We start from the raw sequence: 21,761 nt of genomic DNA on the forward strand, positions 1-21,761 counted from the left end.
GAGCAGGACTATTCCTACAGAGATGCACAGGAGGCCAGCACGAAAAGGTAAGGCAATTAAATTTATTGGTACCATCTCCAAGCAGAAGCAAGGTAAAATAAACTTGGCTCAAACACTTGAGTGTGAGATTCTCTCCACGAAGTACATCACTACGCTTGCAAAGGAGTACATAGTCAAAACAAAAGGTGGAGAGTACACAATTGCCATTCACGACTCTCCTCCTTGCACATGTCTAGACTTTACGAAGCGCGAGGAACATGGGAAGGCATATGCTTCTTGCAAGCATATGTACTACATCTTCATCAACATCTTGCACCAGGATCCTAAAGTGGATATTCATATACACCAAACAAGCCTTACTATTGTTGAGTTGCAGAAAACTTTTGGAGCTAATTAGATTTCTCCAACACTATCGATGTTTATTCTCTATCAATAAAACTTATTATACTTTATATAATTAATACAAATGTGCTTTTTCATTTCACTTTTCATTTTATATGCTTCCGAGTGTTCTTCTCGCAATACTGCCCATAGTACTCGTGTGTCTCCATTTCTGTCTTTACCATCTCAAAAAAGATTTCATGGTAGTCTTTCGGGTGCGTGATATTGCAGTATGTCGCAAGAGCATATATACCATCATACTGATCATTGCCATTGTTTCCACCAGACGCTAGAAAACATATGGGGCACTTCTTGAAAGTGGCAGAATTGCACTTTTCTAAAACAAGTAAGAGGGCATTCTTTTTCACCCAATTTGTTGCACCCTCTGTCATTGCATTTATCTCCAACTCATGATCACTATCCTCACTATCCTCTCTTTCATTCTCTTGTGTGATTTGGTTATGCTGTGCAATGGGATAGTTATTGCATCTCCTAGCCCTTGAGCCCTGGGAAGAAAGATTGTGAGAGTTAAAATTACCAACACTAGAACCCATAGACATTTGTGGGTGTATTTCCCTTTTTTCGAATGAGAGTGTGAATAAAGATTTATAAATTCTAGACAGTATGCTACGACAAACCCCTCAAGAATGTATTCTACAAAGAACCAAGTCTTTCTTTTATATGCAATAAGCTTACATTAATGGTTATTTTTTTTCCTTTCAAACGGTTATATGGCTTCACATAGAATCTTATTTCAAATTTAATAATTTTTTAATTCTAACAAACCTAACATTTACTAGCCAGAAAGCATAGAGTACAAATTTAAAGAAGTGACAAGAATACTCTTTTTTCAAACATTTTATTTTATGTTCTAACAAATGTCCCTATCATTGCATGTAGTAAATATTTAAATTATTATAACAAAATGTGTTCTTTAGAACATTTTTATCTATATAATATATAGAGAGTTATTAAATTATTAGGTTCACCATAACCTTAAAATTTTAAAATTTATAATGTTTGTACTAAATTACAGTTGAAAATTGAGCTCAACTCGTGAGCTCAAGTATGGTCCATGCCCTTCTTCGGGATGGTGGATTCTTTCTTTGATGATGATTATGCATATCTCTCTATTGATAGGATGATTGATGATCTTTCATGACGGTTAATTGTTCGCTTTGATGGCTTATGGCTTTTCGCAATACCACATGTTCTTTGTGGTTTGCTCTGGATTGGTCTATTGGGTTTGAGACATCAATAGGATGTTGCTGACACTTGCTTAAGAAACTTGAGTTCCTTTGTATTGTTGACCGGGATTTATTTAGATTGGCTAGTGCGATGGTTAGCATGAATGTTATGTTTGTTGGTCTTACCGCATTTATTCTGTTCTGTTGATTATTGCTTGAGTTAGTTCTGATAGATTAGGATGTTATTTCCTTCGGATGATACATTCGTGAGCATTGTGCTTGTCAGTCAATGATACTTTGTGTTCTTGAGTTCTCTTTAGTAAGTTGTTTGGCATACTGTCTACCATTTTCAGTAATTAAGTTTCATCATTGAGTTTCCTTGATAATATACTTGCTATTGAATTTTGTTGGATGGTGATTCCTATGCCTACCAATTGTGATGATCTTGGTGGTTCCTATACTATAATATTAATTTATCGGATAATAACTTACTTGGAATACTTTTGTGTTCTAATATACGAATTATTCATTGATAATTAAGACTCTAAGATATCATTGTCTCTGACTTTGATATTGTCCATCTATTGATCTTTGGGTTTGGGCCAATATAAGTAAACTAGCTATGGCACTTCGTGTGCATGGTGAAATCTTTAGTCATGGGGTAGTTACTATCAACTGGTCACATCACCCGCCTCTTTGTCGATGTTCCTTATTCTGTTAAAAGGGCGTGACCGTGTAAACAACTCTACCTACTTGTTTATAGCAGTCTATCTAAACCTTACCGACGGGTTTGGTTTCTTTGCTCAAGAGGGTTGGAGCCTCTGGCTTCTCTCTATATGTCCTTGCGGGTAGGGGCGTATCACACTTTTATAAGTTGGGTGACATCCAAAGCAGCAAGGGTGGCTAACTCCATTGGTCATTTCCTTGTCGGCGATGGCCGAAAGGTGTCTGAGTGGGTAGCGTATCCGCATTAGACATAGAGGTTACCTTCTAACTCATTTAAGTTGGTGCATTTCTCACATAGTGTGAATACTGTGAACTTTTTCTAGAGTTGTTTCCTTGGCGGTATTCTAGACTCAAGTATGCATCGATGAAGACGTCGATCTTCCCTAGGGGGGGAGAGTATCGCGAATGTGACTTTGGGTATCGAAAGTTACCTATCGGTCAGTCCTTGTGGACACTCTTTCCTTACTGCCATGACAACAGGAGGTCAGTACTGCTGGTTCCTATCATTGGCCCCTCTTGTCCAAGTGTTAGTAAACTGGGCTTAGCATCTGTACTTAGCCAAATGGACATAAGGTAGGAACTCCTATGTGTTTCTAACTGAGCATTCTCGACTTGGCTTTTCATTCTCTTTTGCTTTGTCTTGCACTTGCTAGTATCAAAAACCACCCGTGATATTGAGCTTGGTCCCTCAATATCGCTAAATGATAGCTTACCATGTCTACCAAACACCTTCGCTATCATGCCCTTTGTGTTAGTCTTAATTTGGTCCCAAATGCTAATTATGGAAAGTGTCTAGAGGCATATCTATAGAATGTAAAGATTGGCCTAAACACAATGGTGTTCGTCCCGTATCCAAATTCACAATCTAGTGCCATTCTATATTTAGTAAGTTTCGAGCTTGTCCCAGAGACTAACTTCTGATACTAAGGGAGGCTTGGGGTGAAAGCCCAAAGCATGTGTTTCTCAAGGGGGGGGGGGGCAGGGGGGGACACCGTGGGGGGCTCCAAATGTATAGTAGGGATAGTGGGTAAGTTAGGCATGGCCAACCAACTTGAAGCATAGTATAGCTCCTGCTTGCGTGTCTGTCCTTGTTTTGCGTCTGGCTTGGGTCTAAGCCCAAGCTCCACACCATGCTAGCTGATGGGGTACCCATATCCTCGCGTTAGACCACCGGTATGCCGAAATAGCGCCAGACTCCATTTGGCTCTGTTTTGTATACTAGTCCTAGCATTGGGATGCTAGTTACTCTAGGACTGTTCCAAGTTGTTTCGGACTTCTATCCCTTCGCTCCTTAGGCTATATGCTTAGGAGTTGTTCCGTGCTCCAGTGCTAATGTTCTTTGGCACTATACTTAGGAGTTTGGCACTGTTCCTTTATTCAGTGGCCCAAGGCCCTAAACCTCAGATTCCACACCACTGTCCTATGGACATGTGGCATGTGACACGTGGCATAAAGAGGGTTTAGGTTCCTCTTCGTGTTGTTATCCTATGGTAAATCACCATAGGATAAAGGGTCAAAACCACGTGCGTTACAAACACTTAAACCTCACATCATCCCCTCCTCTTAGAATTATGGAAGATAGTCAAAGTTTTTTAGTGGACAAACTAAGATTTGGAAGAACATTAGGAAGAGGCATCTATGGATCTATAGGTGGTGTCAGTTGTTCTTGATCCCTTTGTAAAAAGTGTTTCAACTATTGCATATACACAATTTCTAAAGGATTGGCCTATTCAAAGTCATAATAAACCTCATAAATTTGTGGGGTCCAACTTACTACAAAACTTGATACAATCCCTTCCACTAAGCAAAGAGCCCTTTAAATAAACTATATATTGTAAGATTGGGAAAATGGACTAATGCCACATCATTCATTTTGTACTTTACAAGTGGATGATGATAAGAGTTGTAACACCATTATTGTCCCACTTGTATGCAACCTAGATGTTTGACAGACTCTACTCGAACCAGTGGAAGAATGTTCGTCAAATGCTAATCCCAAATTTAGCTATAAACAACCAAAGGGAATGACTCGAAAGACGATCTATGTGGTTAAATATAGAAGGAAAGGGCCCATGAATAAGAGTGCACCCATTTTTCCAATTGGTTAAGGGTCTTAGGATACTTGGGGTTAAGTGTCCTTGGGTTTGAATAGTACTGAGTTTGCTGACTTCCCGAGAAGTCCAAACTTAGGAGCTTACATTTGGTATCATAGGGGTCTTGGATCTGACTCTGTTGGTTAGCTAGGGGAATCGCACCATATGTTAATTGACATCTGGCAAGTCTAGTTTGCTCCCACTAGGCTCAACCCGAGGGGTTAGGTGTCAAGAGATCGGAGCTCTTAGGAAAGTTGTGGCTCTCAGCTTCCATTCATGAGGGCGTGAACTTGTAGGGAAGCATGATGGATTGTAAACAACTAAAGGGAATGACTTGAAAGATGATCCATGGGGTTCAAATATAGAAGGAAAGGGCCCATGAATAACAATGCATCCCCTTTTCCAATTGGTTAAGGGTCTTAGGATATTTGGGGTTAAGCGTCCTTGGGTTTGAATAATATTGGGCTGGGTGACCTCTCAGGAAGTCCAAACTCATGAGCTTACACTAGCATCAACAACTCGTAGCAATTGCAAAGGTAAACTCAACTTTGTTGGTAATATCAAATCATGATTATATAGGAGTTTATATGGTAAAGCACTAACAGAACTTTGCACCCTTATGACATATGCATACCAAAGAAACCGTAAATACCATCCTAATTTGAATGCTGAAAATTCATATACTTCACAATCATCCCTTTAAAGGTTTAAACGAACCGTTCCACCAAACTATCTGACTGTGGATGATAAGCATTTATGAAAGTGTTGTGTATCTTCAATTGAAATATTAAAACATGAAATGCTTTAGCCATAAGTGTGAGACTATTATCTAAAAGAATTCGCTCCAGATAGGAATGCTGAAACACCACTTGATTGAAGAGGAAGTATCCAATAGCAGTTACAGATGCATTACCAAGAGCATCGACTTTCACCTAATGAGTCAAGTGGTCAAAAGCAATAATGATATACTTATTACTAGCAATTGACTATGGAAAAGGCCTTATTAGATCAAATGCCATCAACTAAAATGGAAGGAAAACTGCAATTGACTCCAACCATCCTTCAACATCACAAAGGGGAATATTATGAGCTTGGCACCAAACATAGTTACACATATACTGGTAATGTTATGTTGCATCTTTAGCCAATAGAAAGACTTACATAGCTTTTTTGTCATACAACAATATCCTATACACTTGCATAGAATAAAAGAATCATGGTAGGTGTGAAGAAAATGTGGAATAAAGATTGAAGGCACCACTAGTTATAAATGATCATTAGAGTCCATCCCTACAAAATAAAGAAGATCATCCCCAAGGTAATATTGAGAATGTAAATGTTAGAATAACAAGTCATCAATAAGTAATGTAAAATTCTTAAACCCATTGCAAAGTCTTTAGATCCATAATTTAACCTTTTGAGCCTTACGAACTTCATCAAGAGAAGGTAAATTTTTCTTCACACCTTGTGAACACTGAACATAAAGTATAGCAATTGCTGACGGAATAGATTTCTCATCAAAAAAATTCTATAGATGTTGAAATAACAAGCTCATCAGACATATGAGAAGAGAGAAAAGATGGAAGAAGAGCTCGAGAAAGGGTGTTAGCATCACTTATAAAACTTCTTGAATGATGAACAACATTAAAATCATACATTTGAAGCTTTAAAGCCCACCAAGTAATATGACCAACCAAGTTCTTCCACTTCAATAATGAAGTAACTATAATATGATTACATTTTAGTAATGTTTAAGAATTATGTAGATATACATGAAGTTTCTTGAAACCCTAAATTACTGCTAAACACTCCTCTATCATAGAGTAGTTCACCTCCACTAGTTATAATATATAGCTGATATATGCAATAGGATGGCATTGACCAAGCAAACTTGGGCTCTTTTGCATCCTCCCAAATTGATATCAAAAGCATCCATACACAAAATGAAAAGTCAAGTGTAATCAGGATACACCATAATTAAATGAGTCATCAATAACTCTTTGAAATCTGTAAATGCCCACTCACAATCCACGAACTAGATGAAAGACAATGTTGACAACTTCAATAGTGCTTGTAATGGTGTAGTACGATCAAAAAGATAATTAACAAAATAATTGAGATATTGCACCTTTTTTAAAAAGCACTACATATCATTCACACATATTAGAGTAGGGAACTTAAGAATAATCATAATTTTTTTAGGATCAACTTGCAAACCTTCATTAGAAATATAAAATTTAAAATAAGTGGTATCCTTGGATCCAAACATGCACTTTGATTGCTTTAGTTTTAAACCAACTTCCAATAGTTAATCCAACACTTTATGAATAATCATAAATGTATTCCTCCCATATCCCCTCTGAGTGGATTAAGATATCATCGATGAATTTAATAATCACTTTCGGCATATCACAAAGAACCTCATCCATCATCTACTAGAAAGTCACTGAATCATTATTCAAACCAAATGGCATCACCAAAAACTCATATAAACTAAATGGTATACAAAAAGTAATTTTGGGAATATTTTCCTCTATCATCAACATTTGCCAATACTTAGAAGCAAGACCTAACTTGAACCAATGATTTCTCCCTAAATGATCTAAAAGATTAATAGTATGAAGAAGAGGGTACACATTTGAGATTGCCATTTCATTTAACGAATAATAGTTGATGTAAAAATGAATAATCCCATTAAGCTTTGTCATAAAATGAGGTTTACATGCCTAAGGACTCCGAGTGTTATATGCCCAAAGGGTGTTATTCAAAAGTCCTCTTGTTATAAAAATGAACTTGGAAAGTAAACATTGGATGAATGGGTGTTGAGTGAACCCCTTGACAACACTCCAAAAAAAAAAATAAAAGGGTCACTGACTTATTCATGCAAGAACCCTTCACTGTATGCATGATTCCTTATTTTCCAAAAACATCTCGGTGCCTAGACATTTCCTCTATAGCAGCACGAAAAAAATGTTATTAAAGCCAAGGTTTCCACCTAGGAAATGAAAGTTGCCAATTTAGAAAATGCCGACAACACTAATAAATGTGACCAACTTCATCACATGCCCAACCGTTAACATCACGACCACGACTATGTCCTTGCCCTTGTCCTTGAACTTGAGTAACAGCAGCATCAACCTCCATTGGAACATGACCATTTCCCACTGAAACTAGAGCTGAAGGACATGTAGTGAGAAATGGAAAAGGCAATATCTCATAATGTTGTGCCAATCGAAGAGCATTGTCAAGGGTGGTTAAAGCAAATGCATACACAAATACTACAAAATCTTAACAAAGTGCTGACCACAACATTCCCAAGTTGATCTACTCTGACATATGTGGCTTTGCACGAAGTAAAAGTCTTTAGAAATGAACACTAAATTGCATCACTGATTTAGATGGCCTTTGACAAAGATGATGTAATTGTTGGAAGGTTACCATATATCATTCTTAGGATGATACTTGGCATTTGTGTGAGTTTCCCATGTGTCTCTAAAGGATGACACTACAGTGGTATAATGGTTTGAGTGCAGCCACTTGTGTGGATTGAAGCATTCTCCCAAATGTCTTCAAATGCATATTTGGACACATTGATGTCACCGTAGAGTGATCGAACTAATAGTATACATCATCCCTAAGATTCTTATGAAAGAACTTCGGCCGAAAGCAATAATTAGTAACAAAAGTAAAAGGAGTTATACCACACACTGTGAATGCTGCCATCAACTAAGTTTAATTGTTCAATTGCAATTGCATAACATCGAGCAAAGCTATGCTATATATTAATATTAGTATAGTGAGATTTTGATAGCTGTCGAATTGGTTTCAATCAGGACCACTTGTTCTTGTGTATAAGCAATGGTTTTTGGGCTAATTGATATACACATTTCTATATTTCATTTCCATATTCCATACACTCATATTAGTGGAAATAAGAACTAATTTTGATTATCCCTAAGGAGTGATTTGGGATTTTGGTTTAGATCTAGCTTTTACATTGTCTAAATCTCCCTTTTTTTTTATAGTTTTTTCAATTTTTTTCTTTTTCTTTTTTCTTTTTTATTCATCTTCATGGCAGAGTAGTAACCTCCTCCTCTTTTAACTCTAGAATAGCAATTGGTGCAAATACAATTGGACCTCATAAAGTGATTTTATACAAAATGAATAAATCTTAACTAGAAATTATCGAATAAATATTGACCAATTATTTTTGTAACTCCAAGAATGACAACTTTTACTTTCAAATTCAAAATTATAATATTATACACTTCATTTCTTCCTTTGCAAAAATAAGTTTTTTGTCATCCCTCTTTATCCCAATCATATAAGTTAATCACGAATCATGTTTCAAAATAAAAAATATACATAAAAATGTTTTTGGCAAAAAAGTTATGGTCAATTGATAATTTAAACTTTCTGATACTGAAACTTCCAAACATTGTAATATATTGCGAATTTATTTAAAAAAGAGAAAATAACACAATCTTCAATGCTCCAAGGTCTCTTTGATCTTGACTTATATACTTAAGAAAATATTATTTATTATAAGTATTTTTTATCTTTTAAAGTAATTTAAAACACCAAAAAAATGTTATCCTTTTCTTATTGATTATTTTATAAAAGTTTAACTTTGATCATGAGAATTCAGTATAGCTCCATGAACCCTTGCTTACCTTTAGCAAGATTGTTGCCCAATATGCCCTGCTTACCTTTAACAAGATTGTTGCACCTATTTACACCCTAAAAAAACGGGCTTTTTGAAATCTCTTTTGTTTTTTTTTTGTTTTTTTTTGTTTTTTTTCTTTTTTGTAAACTCTCGTCCCAGGACCTAGTAGCAGTGATATGGCTTGGCTAATGCCAGCCTAGCACATTATCAAGGAAAGCAATACTAGCTATGGACAAAGGATATAACACCAGTACTGGGAGAGAGAGCCAAGAAGGAAAAGTCATTCTTGATCCCCCGAGCACACCAACAAAGAATGTGGTGATCAGTATAGCCGTCACCTGAAAACGAGCAAGCGTAAGGCGAGAGAAAAAGCTTTTGCAATCAAATCTTGCTACCTCGCTAGAGAAATCCCACGTCAACCCTCTCGTATACACCAAGCCAAGGAAAATTCCAAGGCAGCTGAAGCAAAGTCGATGTTAAGAGAGTTCCAAAGAAGCAAGGCAAAGATCTTACAGTGTATTGTTCATTGTCACCGCACCATAAATCTGAGAAAATGTGAGCGAGATGTTTCTCTTCCGCCTCTTTTGTGCAAAGCTGATGCTGGAGACGAGCTCGCTCGCGTTAGACGCAAGTGGAGTGAACACAAAGGCGATAAAGAAAGGAGGTATCTGTGATGCCTGTGCAAATCCATTGATGCTGTTGACAAGAGGATCTGCGAAAGCAGCCGCAAGCAAGCTCCCCGAGAGGAGATAGAGGATGGCTTCAACGTACAGCTTCGAGGATCCAGGTTGGCTTTTATCATCCTCCACCTCGTCAATATCCTGCTCGAGGAGCCGCAAGACCTGTCAAGAAAGGAAATGTTATCAAACGTTTCCTACAAGGCCACAATGAAGAACAAACCTTTTCTGCTTCTTCAGACTTGGCTGCCCAAAAGTTCGGCTCGTCCGAGGTTTCCAGTTGGTGTAACGCTCGTAAATGCTTCACTTTCGCGACTTGCACAGCCCACTTGTTCAGTCCCTCGACGAACTCATGTTGAGCAATGGATTTGTTTGCGTCAACATCGAACTCCTTCAGCCAGTTGTCGATCAAATCGCGAGACATGGCGTCCCTGACAATAAGTGCTCAAAACAATGAGCGACAAAAGAAGGCGACTCATGTACCCGTTTGTTTCGATCCCAAGGCCGACCATGAACGCCTCCAGTTCATCTTTTTCGATTTTCCCGTCGGCATTCTTGTCGAAGCAAATGAAAATGTTTTCCAGCTTTTCTCTCCCGAATGCTGCAAGCTTCTTTTCCTAATAAAAAATGAAATATAAATACACATAGTGATATCCAAGTGGTATCCATTAGTACCTTGCTCTCTATGGACGAATACGAGGATACTTTTTGTAAAACGCGAGTTTTGAGAAATCCAAGGCGTGCCTCATCAATCCTTTTTTGTTGCAACCACGGAAACGCCACCTTCAGCCACAAAAGCAATTCAACGTCAAGAGCGTAAACGGAGTATGCTTCAGCTTGCCTGGTATGCGCAATAAACAAAAAGTCCAACGCATGAGATTGCAGAACCAATGAAGGCAGCTTCTGGGCCTTCAGAGGGATGACCATCCAGTAGAGGAACTTGAGCACAAATGAGAGGAAGCGTAGACGCGATCATAATCCAGGCACCCCATCTTTCAAAGTTTAGAAACACGGTCAATCTGCAGAGATCTTACGAGACCAAGTTACGTACCTTGTTTGCGTATCAACCGTAACACCAGTATGGAAAAGATCGTACTTTTTCGTTAGCACTTCATCTTTCGCTGTTCTATCGGAAGAACTCAAGTCACAGCGCCCAGCCAGAAGCGATCCAGCCCATGCAAGCGTGAGGAGAAGCGTCGTGGAGCCTGCTAAGACGCCTACTCCCACCATCACCTCCTCCTGCGCCTGAAAAAAAGACCTGCTTCACCAAGTTAGAGCTTACTCGAAAAAAGCTATGGAGCTCAGAGTTTACCTCTTGAATGCTTCCCCCTGTACCAGATGCTAGAATCAACAATGTATCCGGAAGAGCTCCCAGAATCGGTAGAAGCAGACCACCAATCAGACCTGGATTCATCACCTGTAGAAACCGAGAATCTGTAAAAGCTAGCTATGGTTTTCGGGTTTTGTTTACCTCGAGAAGGACTTCACTGCCTTTGGAGATAAATCTCGCAGCTACGAGAAGTAAGCAACCAAAAGTGGCCATGAGGAAGAGGTTCCCGCCGATGTTAGACGAGCAAGGAAGGAAGCCATAGCTCTCCTCACAAAGGTTCTCGCATTGAGGAGCAGCTTGGCTGCTTTGCTCCGGAATAGTGGCAGTGGCCATTGTGCTAGCAATCACTTCCTGCGCCGCTTGAGAGGATTGAGTTGGATTTGGTGCCGCCAGCGCGCCGGGAGAGGATGAAAGCAGCAGTAGAGGCAGTGTTAAGTTCATCACACTTTGATAGCTTCTCTAGACAGGAAAAAAAAAGGAAGAAAAGCGTGAGCTCGCATAGCTAGAAATTAGAGAAGAAAATGAAAGACCTTGATCGCAAGAGAGCTCCATTCTCGCCGTGCAGCCTTGAAACCCTCTGCTCTGGAGTGGAGTGAAAAGAAAGCACCAAAACGATTGCCTTGCCTCGATCGGACGCATTTTCCAGGGAAATCTTTCCTGCATTGCAAGTAATGCATAGCTATGAGCAAGAGAATGATCGAGATTACCTAGCGCACGCACTATATAGACGCGTATGGCGCGCTTGGAACTCCGTGGGAACGAAGAGCGCCATAGCCTATCCGAGAATTTAACAAAATCCTAACACTATTTGAGTTATTTATTAGGGCTCATTATCCAAAAGTGAAATATTCATTTCGCCCTAAGCTTAAGCCCTAAATTTTTGGGCGCAGTGGAGGAAAGGCATGGCGTCGTGGCGCTCCCTTCGCGGCTTCCGGCAGGCGCGAACGCTCTTCTCAGGTAGCGCTCGCATCTCAGCTCCTAGATTTCCAGAGCGCCGGGAGATTTTGATTCCAAGCGCGCTTCTGTGGAAAATGCAGGGAGAGCGGCTTCCAAGCGGCTGTCCCATTGCTCCGGATCGTCCATTAGAGATGGGCCTGGCACCACCGGACGCTGCTACGCTACTGCATCGGTCGCGGCGGTGAATACCTACGCGAATGACCTCGATTCGTACAATAAGGCACTGCAAACCCTCAACTTCAAGAGGAGGTGAGTCTAAGTTTTAGGTGGAGTGGCAGCAACAAAGAAAGGAAAAGAAGAAAAAGATCCGAGAGCGATTCGATTTTTTTCTTCCTCCTTTTGACATGGGCTTTTCAGCTCAGGCATTACTTACTCCGGGACGTTTATGACGAAATGCTGGTGGATGGTGTGCAGCCTGGGCCGGCTACATTTCACTTGCTTCTCTCGGGCTGCATGAAAGGTTCACGTCTCCAAGATACAATGTTTTTCTTCGAACAGATGAGAACTATGGGAATTATTCCAGACGTATGAAGCTCTTTCGCTGGATATTTGCCTACTGATAGGCCTTATTGCTTTCTTTGCTTCTGCTATAGGTGGCAACGTACAGTCTCGTCATTGCTGCGTGTGGGAAATGCAATCAACTTAGCCGCGCTTTTCGGGTATGAGTTCGCTAAAGTTCCCTGGCTGCTACTAAACTTTGTTTTTCAGGTGGGAGAGGAGATGGAAGCTTCGGGAGTACAACCAAAGCTGGAGACCTTCGTTGCGCTTTTGAGTGCTTGCGGAGTAGCGGGTGACACTGATAAAGCGTAACACTTCCAATTCATGCAATTCGGAGGTTTCCTTAGACTTCCTTCTGGGATTCTTTAGCCTGCTTGTTGAGAGATAGTTTCATACGGTCATGTTTGTGTTCTTGACAGACTGCGTCAGTAGTTCGTTGTTTTTATCCTTGTTTGTCTAACCTCTTCTCTTTTTTCCCTTTGTTTTGTCAGCTTCGAGATCTTACGAAGGATGACAACCTACGGAATCACTTTCAATGAGTACTGCTACAGTGCGCTGATAGCCGCTTACAAGAATCGAAAGCCCATTCAGCCTGATACGTTTGACAAGGTTTGATTGAATTCATAATTTGCTTAAACCAATGTAGTTTTGTAGATATACGAGATTGTAAAGAAGTCGAAGGCTTTGGCCTCCGAAGATCTCAGAGCCCGTGCAGCCACCGGTGAAGCCGAGATATCTACCGATCTGCAAGACGAGTTCTGCTCTTTGATAACCGGAGAGGGTCAGATGAGGCGCGGTGCCTTTAATCGGCGGATGCTCGTATATCATTCGGCATTGCGTGCAGCTGCAGACTTGAAAAATCTAGAGGTATACACGTTTTCACTCTATATTGATCTCACTGTTTCAAGCTTCTAGGGTCTGAAAAAGATTTGCGAGATGATGGTGACGGATCGTCTCTTTCCCGACGCGTTTTGCGTGTCTCAACTGATAAGGTGCTACTTCAACTTCCTGGGATATACATTGCAAACTATTTTGTCTCTGTAGGGGATACGTTGCTGCAGGAGACACTGAGAGCGCATTAGAGTGTTTCAACAAGCATATCAATTCTGGCCGACCTGTGAATTTGGACCTCTACATGGTTAGTCTGTTCCATGTCGTCTACGCTGCTTATTCTGTCTTCCTGCAGGTGATGATTCAGGGAGCGATGACCAATTATACTCCAGCGGGTATGACCACAGCCAAAAAGCTTCTGGTAATTCATTTCTGTTATTTTGTTTATATTGATATTGGCCCTGTCCAGCGGCAACTGGAGGAAAAGGGCTTCTATTTGAATCCTAAAGTTGGAAGTGATATGCTAGCGTTCGCATCGAAGGAACCGGTAGATAACATTATTCTTTCAGGCCGGAACGTCATGTTGATATCATTGTGCTGCAGGAGGGGGATTTCACAACTGCAAACCTCATATGGGACATGATGATGCGTAAGAGCTTGAGGCCCACAAGACTGGCAAGCCAAGCGTACCTTGATGGACTTCAGGTGAATGTGTGCTTATGTTCCGTAACCTTTCTCATTTACTTGCATCTAGGGACGTGAGATACCTGATGACGACCCCAGGATAGCCAGTGTAAAAGCTGCACTCAAAACCAGCTCGCCGTTCATGGCCGAGCTGCAGCAGCAACAACAGCAGAGGGGAAGGGTAGGATTTCGGCCTGGAAATGTTCCGCTAAGCATGTAAGGACCGGATGTAGTTTCCTTTCCTTCTTTGATGCTAACTATGAAATTTCGACAGGATCAATCGCCGCCAACAGCCTGCACAACGGCCTCGCGTCTAAGGCGGCCAAGTTTTGTACATCGTGGGGGTCCTGTATTTCACCCGTGCTGCTTTCTTTTCGTTTTTATGTCGTTCTGAAAGCCTGCTTGTCAGAAATCGTTTGGCAGAGTGGGGAACGACGTTTGTACCCACGGGCCACACGACAAGAGCAGATTCTCAGTACTTTGTTTTGAGACTTTCAGCCTTGACAAAAAAAAGACCGTGGATTAATAACTCACTGGTTTCTTCGGACAGTTTCGAGCTCTACTCGGCGTCGTCGTATCGGTACTTTCTGTCCGTTTGTGATTCTAACCAGTTTGTCCTGTGAACCAGCTTTCAGGATGAGGATTACAGACTTGTTATTGTTGTGGTGCGAGTTAGGTGCCGTCTCGTGAAGCTTACACGTGGGAAGACAATCTCACGGGGTCCAACAAGCTTACCAGACAGATACAGTGCCGAGTATATATGCTGGATCATCACGGCCATCAAAAAAGTTGTCAGGGCAGCAGAAGCTGGTACATTATTTTTTTTCTTAAGAAAAGATGAAGCAGGCACTGGCACTGCTGCTACTTCTCATTCTCACCGTCGCTGTGCAAGGACTCGAGTTTCAAGACGAACGGTCCCGGCGACCATGGTACAAGAAGAAACCAGCACCGAAGCCCGGATCGCCACCAAGCAGCAAAAAGAAGCCAGAGAAGCCACCAGCACCGGTACTAAGCAGGGACGGCCTGGTAGCTCCTCTCACCCGGATGAACATCCAAGACGCCTCGGTGCCGTCCTTCGTGGTGGAGCTCAGGGTCGGCAGTCCTCCGGTGGCCGTGAACTTCACCATCGACACCATGGGCACCCATACAGCAATGCCATGGCAACTTTGCTCGAACGTTACCACTGCCGCCACCTTTACCACGACTGACAGCAAAGGGAACGAGAACTGGAAGAAGACACCACCGTCATCACCGCCACCACCGGAGAGATCGTCATCTCCACCAGGAAGACCGCTACCATGGTCACCGGTACCACCATCGTCCTCCAGTCCACCAGAGAAGCCATCCACACCACCAGGAAGGTCTTGGGCTCCGCCAGGAAAGCCATGGCAGCCACCATCGTCATCGTCTCCTCCAGGAAGGCCAGGAAAGCAGCCATGGCAGCCACCATCGTCCTCGACACCACCATCGCTACCACCAACGTACTCTGGAGCTATCCAAAGCGTTCCATGCTCGCATCCAGTGTGCCAGGGATCGTCCTATACGTGTGACAAGGTGAGAAAACGCTGCATGGCTTACGACCGCTACACAGGGAAGCCCATCGACTTGGTTCTCAGCCAGCTTACCATGGAGAGCGTCTATCCATCCGGGGACGTCGCTAGCCAGAATCGAACCATCGCCGGCATTGTCATGGGCTGCAGTGCCCCGTCATCGGTGCCGTACGCCTCGACGAGCATGGCCTCCCTATCGCCGGGCGCCACGTCGCTGGTGTCCCAGATCGCGACAGCCGCGAGCCTGCCACGTCGGTTCGCCTACTGCCTCGGCAAGCCACGTGGTGCGTTCTTTGTGGGCGGGGCTGATTACGTGTTCCGCCAGCGCAGCGTCAAGCCGAAAATGCAGTACCTCCCAATGTTGACTCCTCCCGCCGCGTGGCAGCGCGGGATGGGCTACCGGCTCGCACTTCGCGGGATCGCCGTTGGATCCGGGCCAGATGTCAAGCCCCTGCCCATTGATTCCTCGCTGTTTGACAATGGGGTGGTGATTGGAACCAAGCTGAGGTACACGAGCTTGGTTGATCCAGCTTACCAGGTAAGCTAAGATCTTCATTCTATCGTTTGATCTCGCTGTGTTCTTCGTTTCTACCAGGTTGTGCGAAGGCATTTCATGGCGGTGGCGGCGGCGTCCAACGCTTCGATCACTCCCGTGCCATCGCCATTCCCGGAGCTCAATCTCTGCTATAGGATTCCTCCCAGAGCTGCGGTGTCCGGGGCGCCCAAGATCCAGTTCATCTTCGAGAACGCAACGCTCACGGTCCAGCCCAGGAACTACATCGTGAGGTGGCGGCGGACGGACGTCGTGTGCCTGGGAATCGTGGGAGCCGGCGCGCTGGGGCGAGTGTCCGTGATTGGAACGCTCCAGCAGGAGGAGACGCTGGTGGAGTTTGATCTGGAGAAGCGCGTGGTGGGCGTCAGCGAGCACCTCAGCCTCTCCGGCAACAGCTGCAAGAACTTCGAGTTTCTTCCCGATGCGCCGTGGCCGCGGAGGTCGCCGATCACGCCAGCTCCATCGCCCGGAGCTCCAGTTCTATCTGAGGATGATGAAGGAAGTTTTGACGAAGAGGAAGAGGTTGGCATTGCGCCATCGTCTTCTTCTTGAAGGAGTTATTGTATGGTTTGATTGTATTGATATATTCTAAGTTCTCATAACATCCCATTCAAAGTATATGCTCTACCAAAGGAAATGGCAATGTATTATTTCACCTCAAACCAACTGAGTTGGCAATGTATTGTCTCGAGGAGCTTGTTCATATTGTGAATTCTTCCAAAACGCTACCACAGGCCAAGGCGGCCCACGCCAGCGTTCTCGGGGCTCTCCCTCTCGAGTCTCGGACCGTCTATCTCCTCAATCTGGTCGTCCAGATGTACGGGCGTTGCGGCAGCGTGGCAGATGCGCGCCACGTGTTCGACTCGATCCATCCCAAAGATTCCTTCTCGTGGAATCTGATGCTGGATGCATATGCCAAGAACGGGCATCTGGAACAGGCAAAAAGAGTGTTTAACGCGATGCCTTGTTACAATCTAGTCTCGTGGAACACAATGTTGGCAGCACTGGCGAAAGCAAGCCAAGCCGCGGAAGCAAGCGCATTGTTCTCCAGGATGGAGGAAAGGGATATAATCTCCTATAACACAATGTTATCAGCATATGCCGCGCTTGGGCATTTTGATACCTTTCAAGAACTTTTTGATCGAATGCCGGATCACAGTCTCGCGTCTTGGAACTTGCTTTTAACAAACTACTCGCGACGAGGGCTTGTGGTTCAAGCCAAGAAAATCTTCGAAAGAATGCCGGAACAAGATTTCTTCTCTAGGAACACGATTCTTGCAGCACTTGCCCAGAACGGGCATATGCTGGAAGCGGCTTCAATGTTCTCCACGCTGCCGCTGCGCGATCTCGTCTCCTGGAACACGATGATCTCCGCGTACGCTCAGCTCGGCCGCCTCTTCGACGCAAAGAATCTCTTCGACGCAATGCCCGAGAGGAATCTCGTGTCATGGAACGCGATCCTGGGCGCGCTCGTCCAGCACGATCGCCTGGACGAAGCCCACGAGATCTTCGCCGCGATGCCGGCCAAGAACTTGATCTCCTGGAACGCGATCCTGTCGGCGCTGGCGCGGGCGGGATCAATCTCCCGCGCCGGCAATCTCTTCGCGGCAATGCGCGAGAAGGATCTCGTCTCCTGGAACATCCTCCTCGTCGCCCATGCCACCGCCGGATCCAGCGTCGAGCGCTGTGAGGCGATCTTCGCCGCGATGCCGCAGTGGAACGCCGTGTCGTGGAACGCGATCATGGCGGCGCTGGCGCGCGCGGGGCGTATCGCCGACGCCAGGGCCTTCTTCGATCGCCTCCCGGAGAAGATCATCACGTCCTGGAACACGATACTCACGGCGCTCATCCAGTCCCGGCGATGGATGGAAGCCCACGAGCTCTTCCTGGATCGAATGCCCGAGCGCGATCTCGTCTCATGCAACGCGATGCTCACGGCCTACTCGCAATCGCGTGAACTTCTCCTCGCGAAATCGCTCTTCGATTCTATGCCCCAGCGCAATCTCGTCTCGTGGACAACGCTCCTGTGCCTCTACTCGCGCGAGGCCCGCCTCGAGGAGGCCAAGCTCCTCTTCGATTCCATGGCGCATTGCGACTCCATCGCCGCGATCGCGATGCTCAGCGCCTATGCCCAGAACGGGCATCCAGCCGACGCGCGGCGGATCTTCGACTCCATGCCATCGCGCGATCTCGCTTCCTACAACGCAATGCTTGCAACGCTCGCCCAGGATTTCCAGATCCATGAAGCGCTACTTCTCTTTCATCAAATGCCCGATAGAGATCCAATCTCTTGGACAACGCTCTTCCTCCTATTTGCCCAGACCGGGCATTTGGAACTCTCCCACTCCCTATTTCAGCAAATGCCCGCCCAGGACCTCATCGCGTGGACGGCCCTGATCACCTCCCACGCCCGCATCGGGCGGCCAGGATCCGCGCTCGCTCTCTCCTGGGCGATGCAAATCGACGGCCACGCGCCCGACGATGCCACATTCACGTCCCTCCTCCCGGCGTGCTCCCACGCCGGGGACGTGCGCACGGGAATATGCTGGCTCCGGTCAATGGACGCTGACTGGGGGTTGACCCCGAGCAAGGAGCAGTACGGCTGCGTGGTTGACCTTTTGGGCCGGTCGGGCCACTTGGCCGCGGCCGAGGAGCTGGTCGCGACCATGCCGTACACACCAGAGGCGCTGGATTGGATTTGCCTGTTAAGTAGGAGCGATAGCGCTGTTGGTTTTGGGCGAGGAGCGGCAAAGCAAGCGATGGAGCTCTCGCCGGAATCGCCTGCTAGCTACATTCTTCTCTCAAACATCACCACAAAGATCTAAAGCTGATAATCGTTGTATAGACTTAGTTAGTCCAGAGATTTGTGTGACAGAAAGGCGTTAATCCAGCGTTGTAGGAGCGGCAAAACAAGCAATGAGCTACATTCTTCCCTCAAACATCACCAAAGCTCATGATATAGACTTACTTAGTCCCGAGATTAGTATGAAACAAAAGGATTAACACTAAGGCCGCGTAGCGCAGTGGATTAGCGCGTTGGACTTCGGATCCAAAGGCCGTGAGTTCAAATCTCACCGTGGTCGTGTAGATGGATCTTGGTTTGTATCTTTTGTTTTGTCGATCGATCTCTCGCAAATGTAGACAATCCTAGCGGCAAAACAACTCTCACGACAAAGATCTAAAGCTCATTGTCTAGATTAGTGTGAAATGAAAAGATTAACGGAAAGGCCACGTAGCGCAGTGAATTAGCGCGTAAATCCCACCCCATGGTCGCGTAGATGGATCTCTCGTACTTTGTTTGTATCTTTTGTTTTTTCGAAAGAGAGGAGCCATACGTAGCATTGATCGCTTTCTCGAGAGCGTAGCCCGGACAATCCTAGAAATTTCTATCTGGGTGGCCACCGCCCCGGGAAAATCTTTCCCTCTCAGTGGCACCGTCCCATGCCTCGAGAACAAACTCCGCGATCATGATCAACATGGAAAGAGTGAAACCAAGAGTCCACCAGAGATGGACCACCACTACACCGCCTTGTGCAGTGCCAATCTTATATACTTCGCTCCTTTTCACTTGATCTGTGCGAGTACGGACTTTGATCTTGGGAGTTTCATGTCTGTCGCCTGCCTTGTAGTTTATTGGTGTGTTTGTACGGTACGGAGTCGCCAACAAACGACGACCATTTCTTTTTCTGCGAGAGGATGGTAGCCGCAATGTTGATTGATTTTGGGGCCGGAGAGAGAACAAAGTTGCGTGATCGATGCGGTCACCGGTCACGGCAGCACTACTGTGCAACAATGTACGTGGGATCTGGAATGAAAATTATGGATGCCAATCAACACACGGTAAGAATTTGGAAGATCTCGTCCATGAGCGTGTCAAGAACGGGAAGTTCTCGACTCCGTGAACCTGGGAGACCGCCGTTGCGTCGCCAGGCTTACAAGAGATTCAAAGCTATGTTTGCGCTTTAAAAACCAATGTAGAAGTCAAGAAAGGGAAAGAACAAGAGAGCAGTCCTCGATGGAACGTAAATCCAAAGTATAGAAACTTAACAACAACCAAAAGCTTACCATCCAGCGCACCAGTCAAGGCTTACGTCGCCCCGGTTTGACCAATCCAGGGTTTGACCAGACACGGGTTACTATGTGGAGACTGTTGACCGCGTGGAAAGCTACAAGGGACGTACGACTTACGGAGGAGCATGGTTTATCGTGATAAGCCAAAACCCCTTTTAGCTTTAACTATGGTTCTTTCTTGATAGCCCTGCGTGAGTGTGAGCAGTGTGAGCAGTGGACAGAGGCAGTAATAAGAAGCGCAGCGCTTTTTTTTTCCCCTCCCTGTCGCTGCCATTTTGTTTGTTTTCGATCGCTCATTCATTTTGGCTTTGCTCCAAGCGCTTTCCATCGCTCCGAAATCGATCCCATTTCCTTGGAGTGAGGATTTAATCGCCTCGCCAATCCAGTGCTAGGCTATAGCTATGGGGAATGCGTGCTTGCGGAGTAGCGAGATCCACCACCACCAAGAAGAGGAGGACGAGGACGAGATAATGGGAGGGTCGCTGGCCTCCAAGAGGCTCAATCTCTTGAGGAAGAAGAAGCTCCAGCAATCTAAAGCTGCGTTCTCTTCTCCATCTTCTTCTTCTTCTTCTTCTTCTTCTGCTATGGCTACTTCTTCTTCTTCTTCTTCTTCATCTCGATCTCTTGTTGTTCCTGTGGAGATGAAGCCCGCCATGGAGATCCTGCCCAGCTCCCAGGAGGGCGTGATGCGAGTGAAGCTCATCATCTCCACGAACCAAATGGCCAGCATGATCAATGCGAGCTACAAAAAGGACGACTTCCTCGAGAGCCTCATCACGTCGCTGCTCAAGGAGAAGGGGATCAACATTCCAGAGCAGCAGCACCACAAGCTCTCCGCCTCCAGCTCCAGGAAATCGAGCTTCTCGTCGTGGAAGCCCGCATTGGAGAGCATTCCCGAGGTCAGATCATCCTAGAACAGACATTCTCTCGACGCGGGAGCTCCTTTTTCGGTTGGAGGATTTTCAGTCTTTTAGTATGTTTCTTCCTTCTCTCGGTGTTCTTCCGGTTAAAGCTTCTCCAGTCGATCAAAACTCGATCTGGGCGTTTGATCCAGCAGAAGCCCACCACGAAGAACAATCCACCAGCAGCATTCCGGCGAGAAACGATTACCTCTCGAAAGAATCCCCTCTTTTCCTTTTGTATAGAAGCGATACTGCTCTAACTCTGCTACTACTACTATACATGAAAAGTTCCTCTTTTTCTTGTCTTTTGTTTGCTTGCTCGCTCGCCGCGATTAGATTAGATGATGATAAAGCTCTCTCGGATCGAATCAAGCCGGTCTTTTTGGCACGATCGATCGATTTTTCTAACATCTCTTCGAACTTTTCTTCGTGTCCCCGCGCTTGCTTGCCCCGCTTTGATCCATCGCATCGGTTTTTCCGGTTTCGTTTCGTTTTGGAAACTTTTCTCTCGCCATCGAAGTGCTGGCTATAGCAGCTCGTGCTTCCACACCATTAAAAAAACGCGAGGAAATTCTTCTTCTAGATGAAAACAAGAGCTTTTCTAGGGTAGCCACTCACATGGCTATAGTTTAGCAGCTATGATTTTGCTGCAAGA

The 21,761-nt window shown here is 44.7% G+C and overlaps 4 protein-coding genes and 1 non-coding gene across 7 annotated transcripts; 4 read left to right on the forward strand and 1 right to left on the reverse strand.

The window, feature by feature from the left end:
• Positions 1-9,189: 9,189 nt before the first annotated feature.
• Positions 9,190-11,857, reverse strand: LOC9649931 (sodium/calcium exchanger NCL2). Of its 2 annotated transcripts, none has more exons than XM_024659305.1 (12): positions 11,768-11,857; positions 11,591-11,717; positions 11,202-11,519; positions 11,043-11,147; positions 10,782-10,975; positions 10,572-10,722; positions 10,406-10,513; positions 10,214-10,341; positions 9,954-10,161; positions 9,567-9,895; positions 9,449-9,512; positions 9,190-9,391 (listed from the first exon to the last, which is right to left on the reverse strand). In XM_024659305.1, the coding sequence occupies exons 1-12, from the start codon at positions 11,830-11,832 to the stop codon at positions 9,239-9,241; spliced, it is 1,950 nt and encodes a 649-aa protein (XP_024515073.1). In that variant the 5' UTR covers positions 11,833-11,857; the 3' UTR covers positions 9,190-9,238. The 2 variants fall into 2 exon arrangements, with proteins under 2 accessions (XP_024515073.1, XP_002985423.2); XM_002985377.2 differs by having other exon boundaries at positions 10,214-10,347.
• A 33-nt stretch (positions 11,858-11,890) lies between these two features.
• LOC9649932 (pentatricopeptide repeat-containing protein At4g35850, mitochondrial) lies at positions 11,891-14,559 on the forward strand. 2 transcript variants are annotated; one of them, XM_002985309.2, is made up of 14 exons: positions 11,891-12,017; positions 12,098-12,266; positions 12,380-12,542; positions 12,611-12,676; positions 12,726-12,823; positions 13,007-13,124; positions 13,170-13,382; positions 13,431-13,507; positions 13,560-13,653; positions 13,702-13,767; positions 13,816-13,893; positions 13,950-14,051; positions 14,101-14,246; positions 14,305-14,559. In XM_002985309.2, exons 1-14 carry the CDS (start codon positions 11,963-11,965, stop codon positions 14,345-14,347), a joined length of 1,488 nt encoding a protein of 495 aa, XP_002985355.1. In that variant the 5' UTR covers positions 11,891-11,962; the 3' UTR covers positions 14,348-14,559. The 2 variants fall into 2 exon arrangements, with proteins under 2 accessions (XP_002985355.1, XP_024515076.1); XM_024659308.1 differs by lacking the exon at positions 11,891-12,017 and having other exon boundaries at positions 12,153-12,266; positions 12,375-12,542.
• A 113-nt stretch (positions 14,560-14,672) lies between these two features.
• On the forward strand, positions 14,673-16,703 carry LOC112340596. The gene is made up of 2 exons (XM_024659307.1): positions 14,673-16,118; positions 16,176-16,703. Exons 1-2 carry the CDS (start codon positions 14,868-14,870, stop codon positions 16,683-16,685), a joined length of 1,761 nt encoding a protein of 586 aa, XP_024515075.1. The 5' UTR covers positions 14,673-14,867; the 3' UTR covers positions 16,686-16,703.
• Positions 16,704-16,810: 107 nt separating this feature from the next.
• On the forward strand, positions 16,811-18,958 carry LOC9649864 (pentatricopeptide repeat-containing protein At4g02750). The gene has a single exon (XM_002985310.2). It carries the CDS (start codon positions 16,811-16,813, stop codon positions 18,956-18,958), a length of 2,148 nt encoding a protein of 715 aa, XP_002985356.2.
• Positions 18,959-19,142: 184 nt separating this feature from the next.
• On the forward strand, positions 19,143-19,216 carry TRNAR-UCG. Its single transcript has one exon. It is a non-coding gene; the product is annotated as a tRNA-Arg (tRNA).
• The last annotated feature ends 2,545 nt before the right edge of the window (positions 19,217-21,761 follow it).

Source organism: Selaginella moellendorffii, unplaced genomic scaffold (assembly GCF_000143415.4).
Source record: "Selaginella moellendorffii unplaced genomic scaffold, v1.0 SELMOscaffold_67, whole genome shotgun sequence".
NCBI lineage: Eukaryota > Viridiplantae > Streptophyta > Lycopodiopsida > Selaginellales > Selaginellaceae > Selaginella > Selaginella moellendorffii.

Coding starts and splice junctions, on each gene's coding strand:
- LOC9649931 (XM_002985377.2), bottom strand. CDS start 11,832: ATGGCGCTCTTCGTTCCCACGGAGTTCCAAGCGCGCCATACGCGTCTA. Junction 11,520..11,590: donor GGAGCTCTCTTGCGATCAAG/GTCTTTCATTTT, acceptor TTTCCTGTCTAG/AGAAGCTATCAAAGTGTGAT. Junction 10,723..10,781: donor ACGGTTGATACGCAAACAAG/GTACGTAACTTG, acceptor AAACTTTGAAAG/ATGGGGTGCCTGGATTATGA.
- LOC9649932 (XM_002985309.2), top strand. CDS start 11,963: ATGGCGTCGTGGCGCTCCCTTCGCGGCTTCCGGCAGGCGCGAACGCTC. Junction 12,543..12,610: donor CTATGGGAATTATTCCAGAC/GTATGAAGCTCT, acceptor CTTCTGCTATAG/GTGGCAACGTACAGTCTCGT. Junction 13,508..13,559: donor TGCGTGTCTCAACTGATAAG/GTGCTACTTCAA, acceptor TTGTCTCTGTAG/GGGATACGTTGCTGCAGGAG.
- LOC112340596 (XM_024659307.1), top strand. CDS start 14,868: ATGAAGCAGGCACTGGCACTGCTGCTACTTCTCATTCTCACCGTCGCT. Junction 16,119..16,175: donor TGGTTGATCCAGCTTACCAG/GTAAGCTAAGAT, acceptor CGTTTCTACCAG/GTTGTGCGAAGGCATTTCAT.
- LOC9649864 (XM_002985310.2), top strand. CDS start 16,811: ATGTATTGTCTCGAGGAGCTTGTTCATATTGTGAATTCTTCCAAAACG.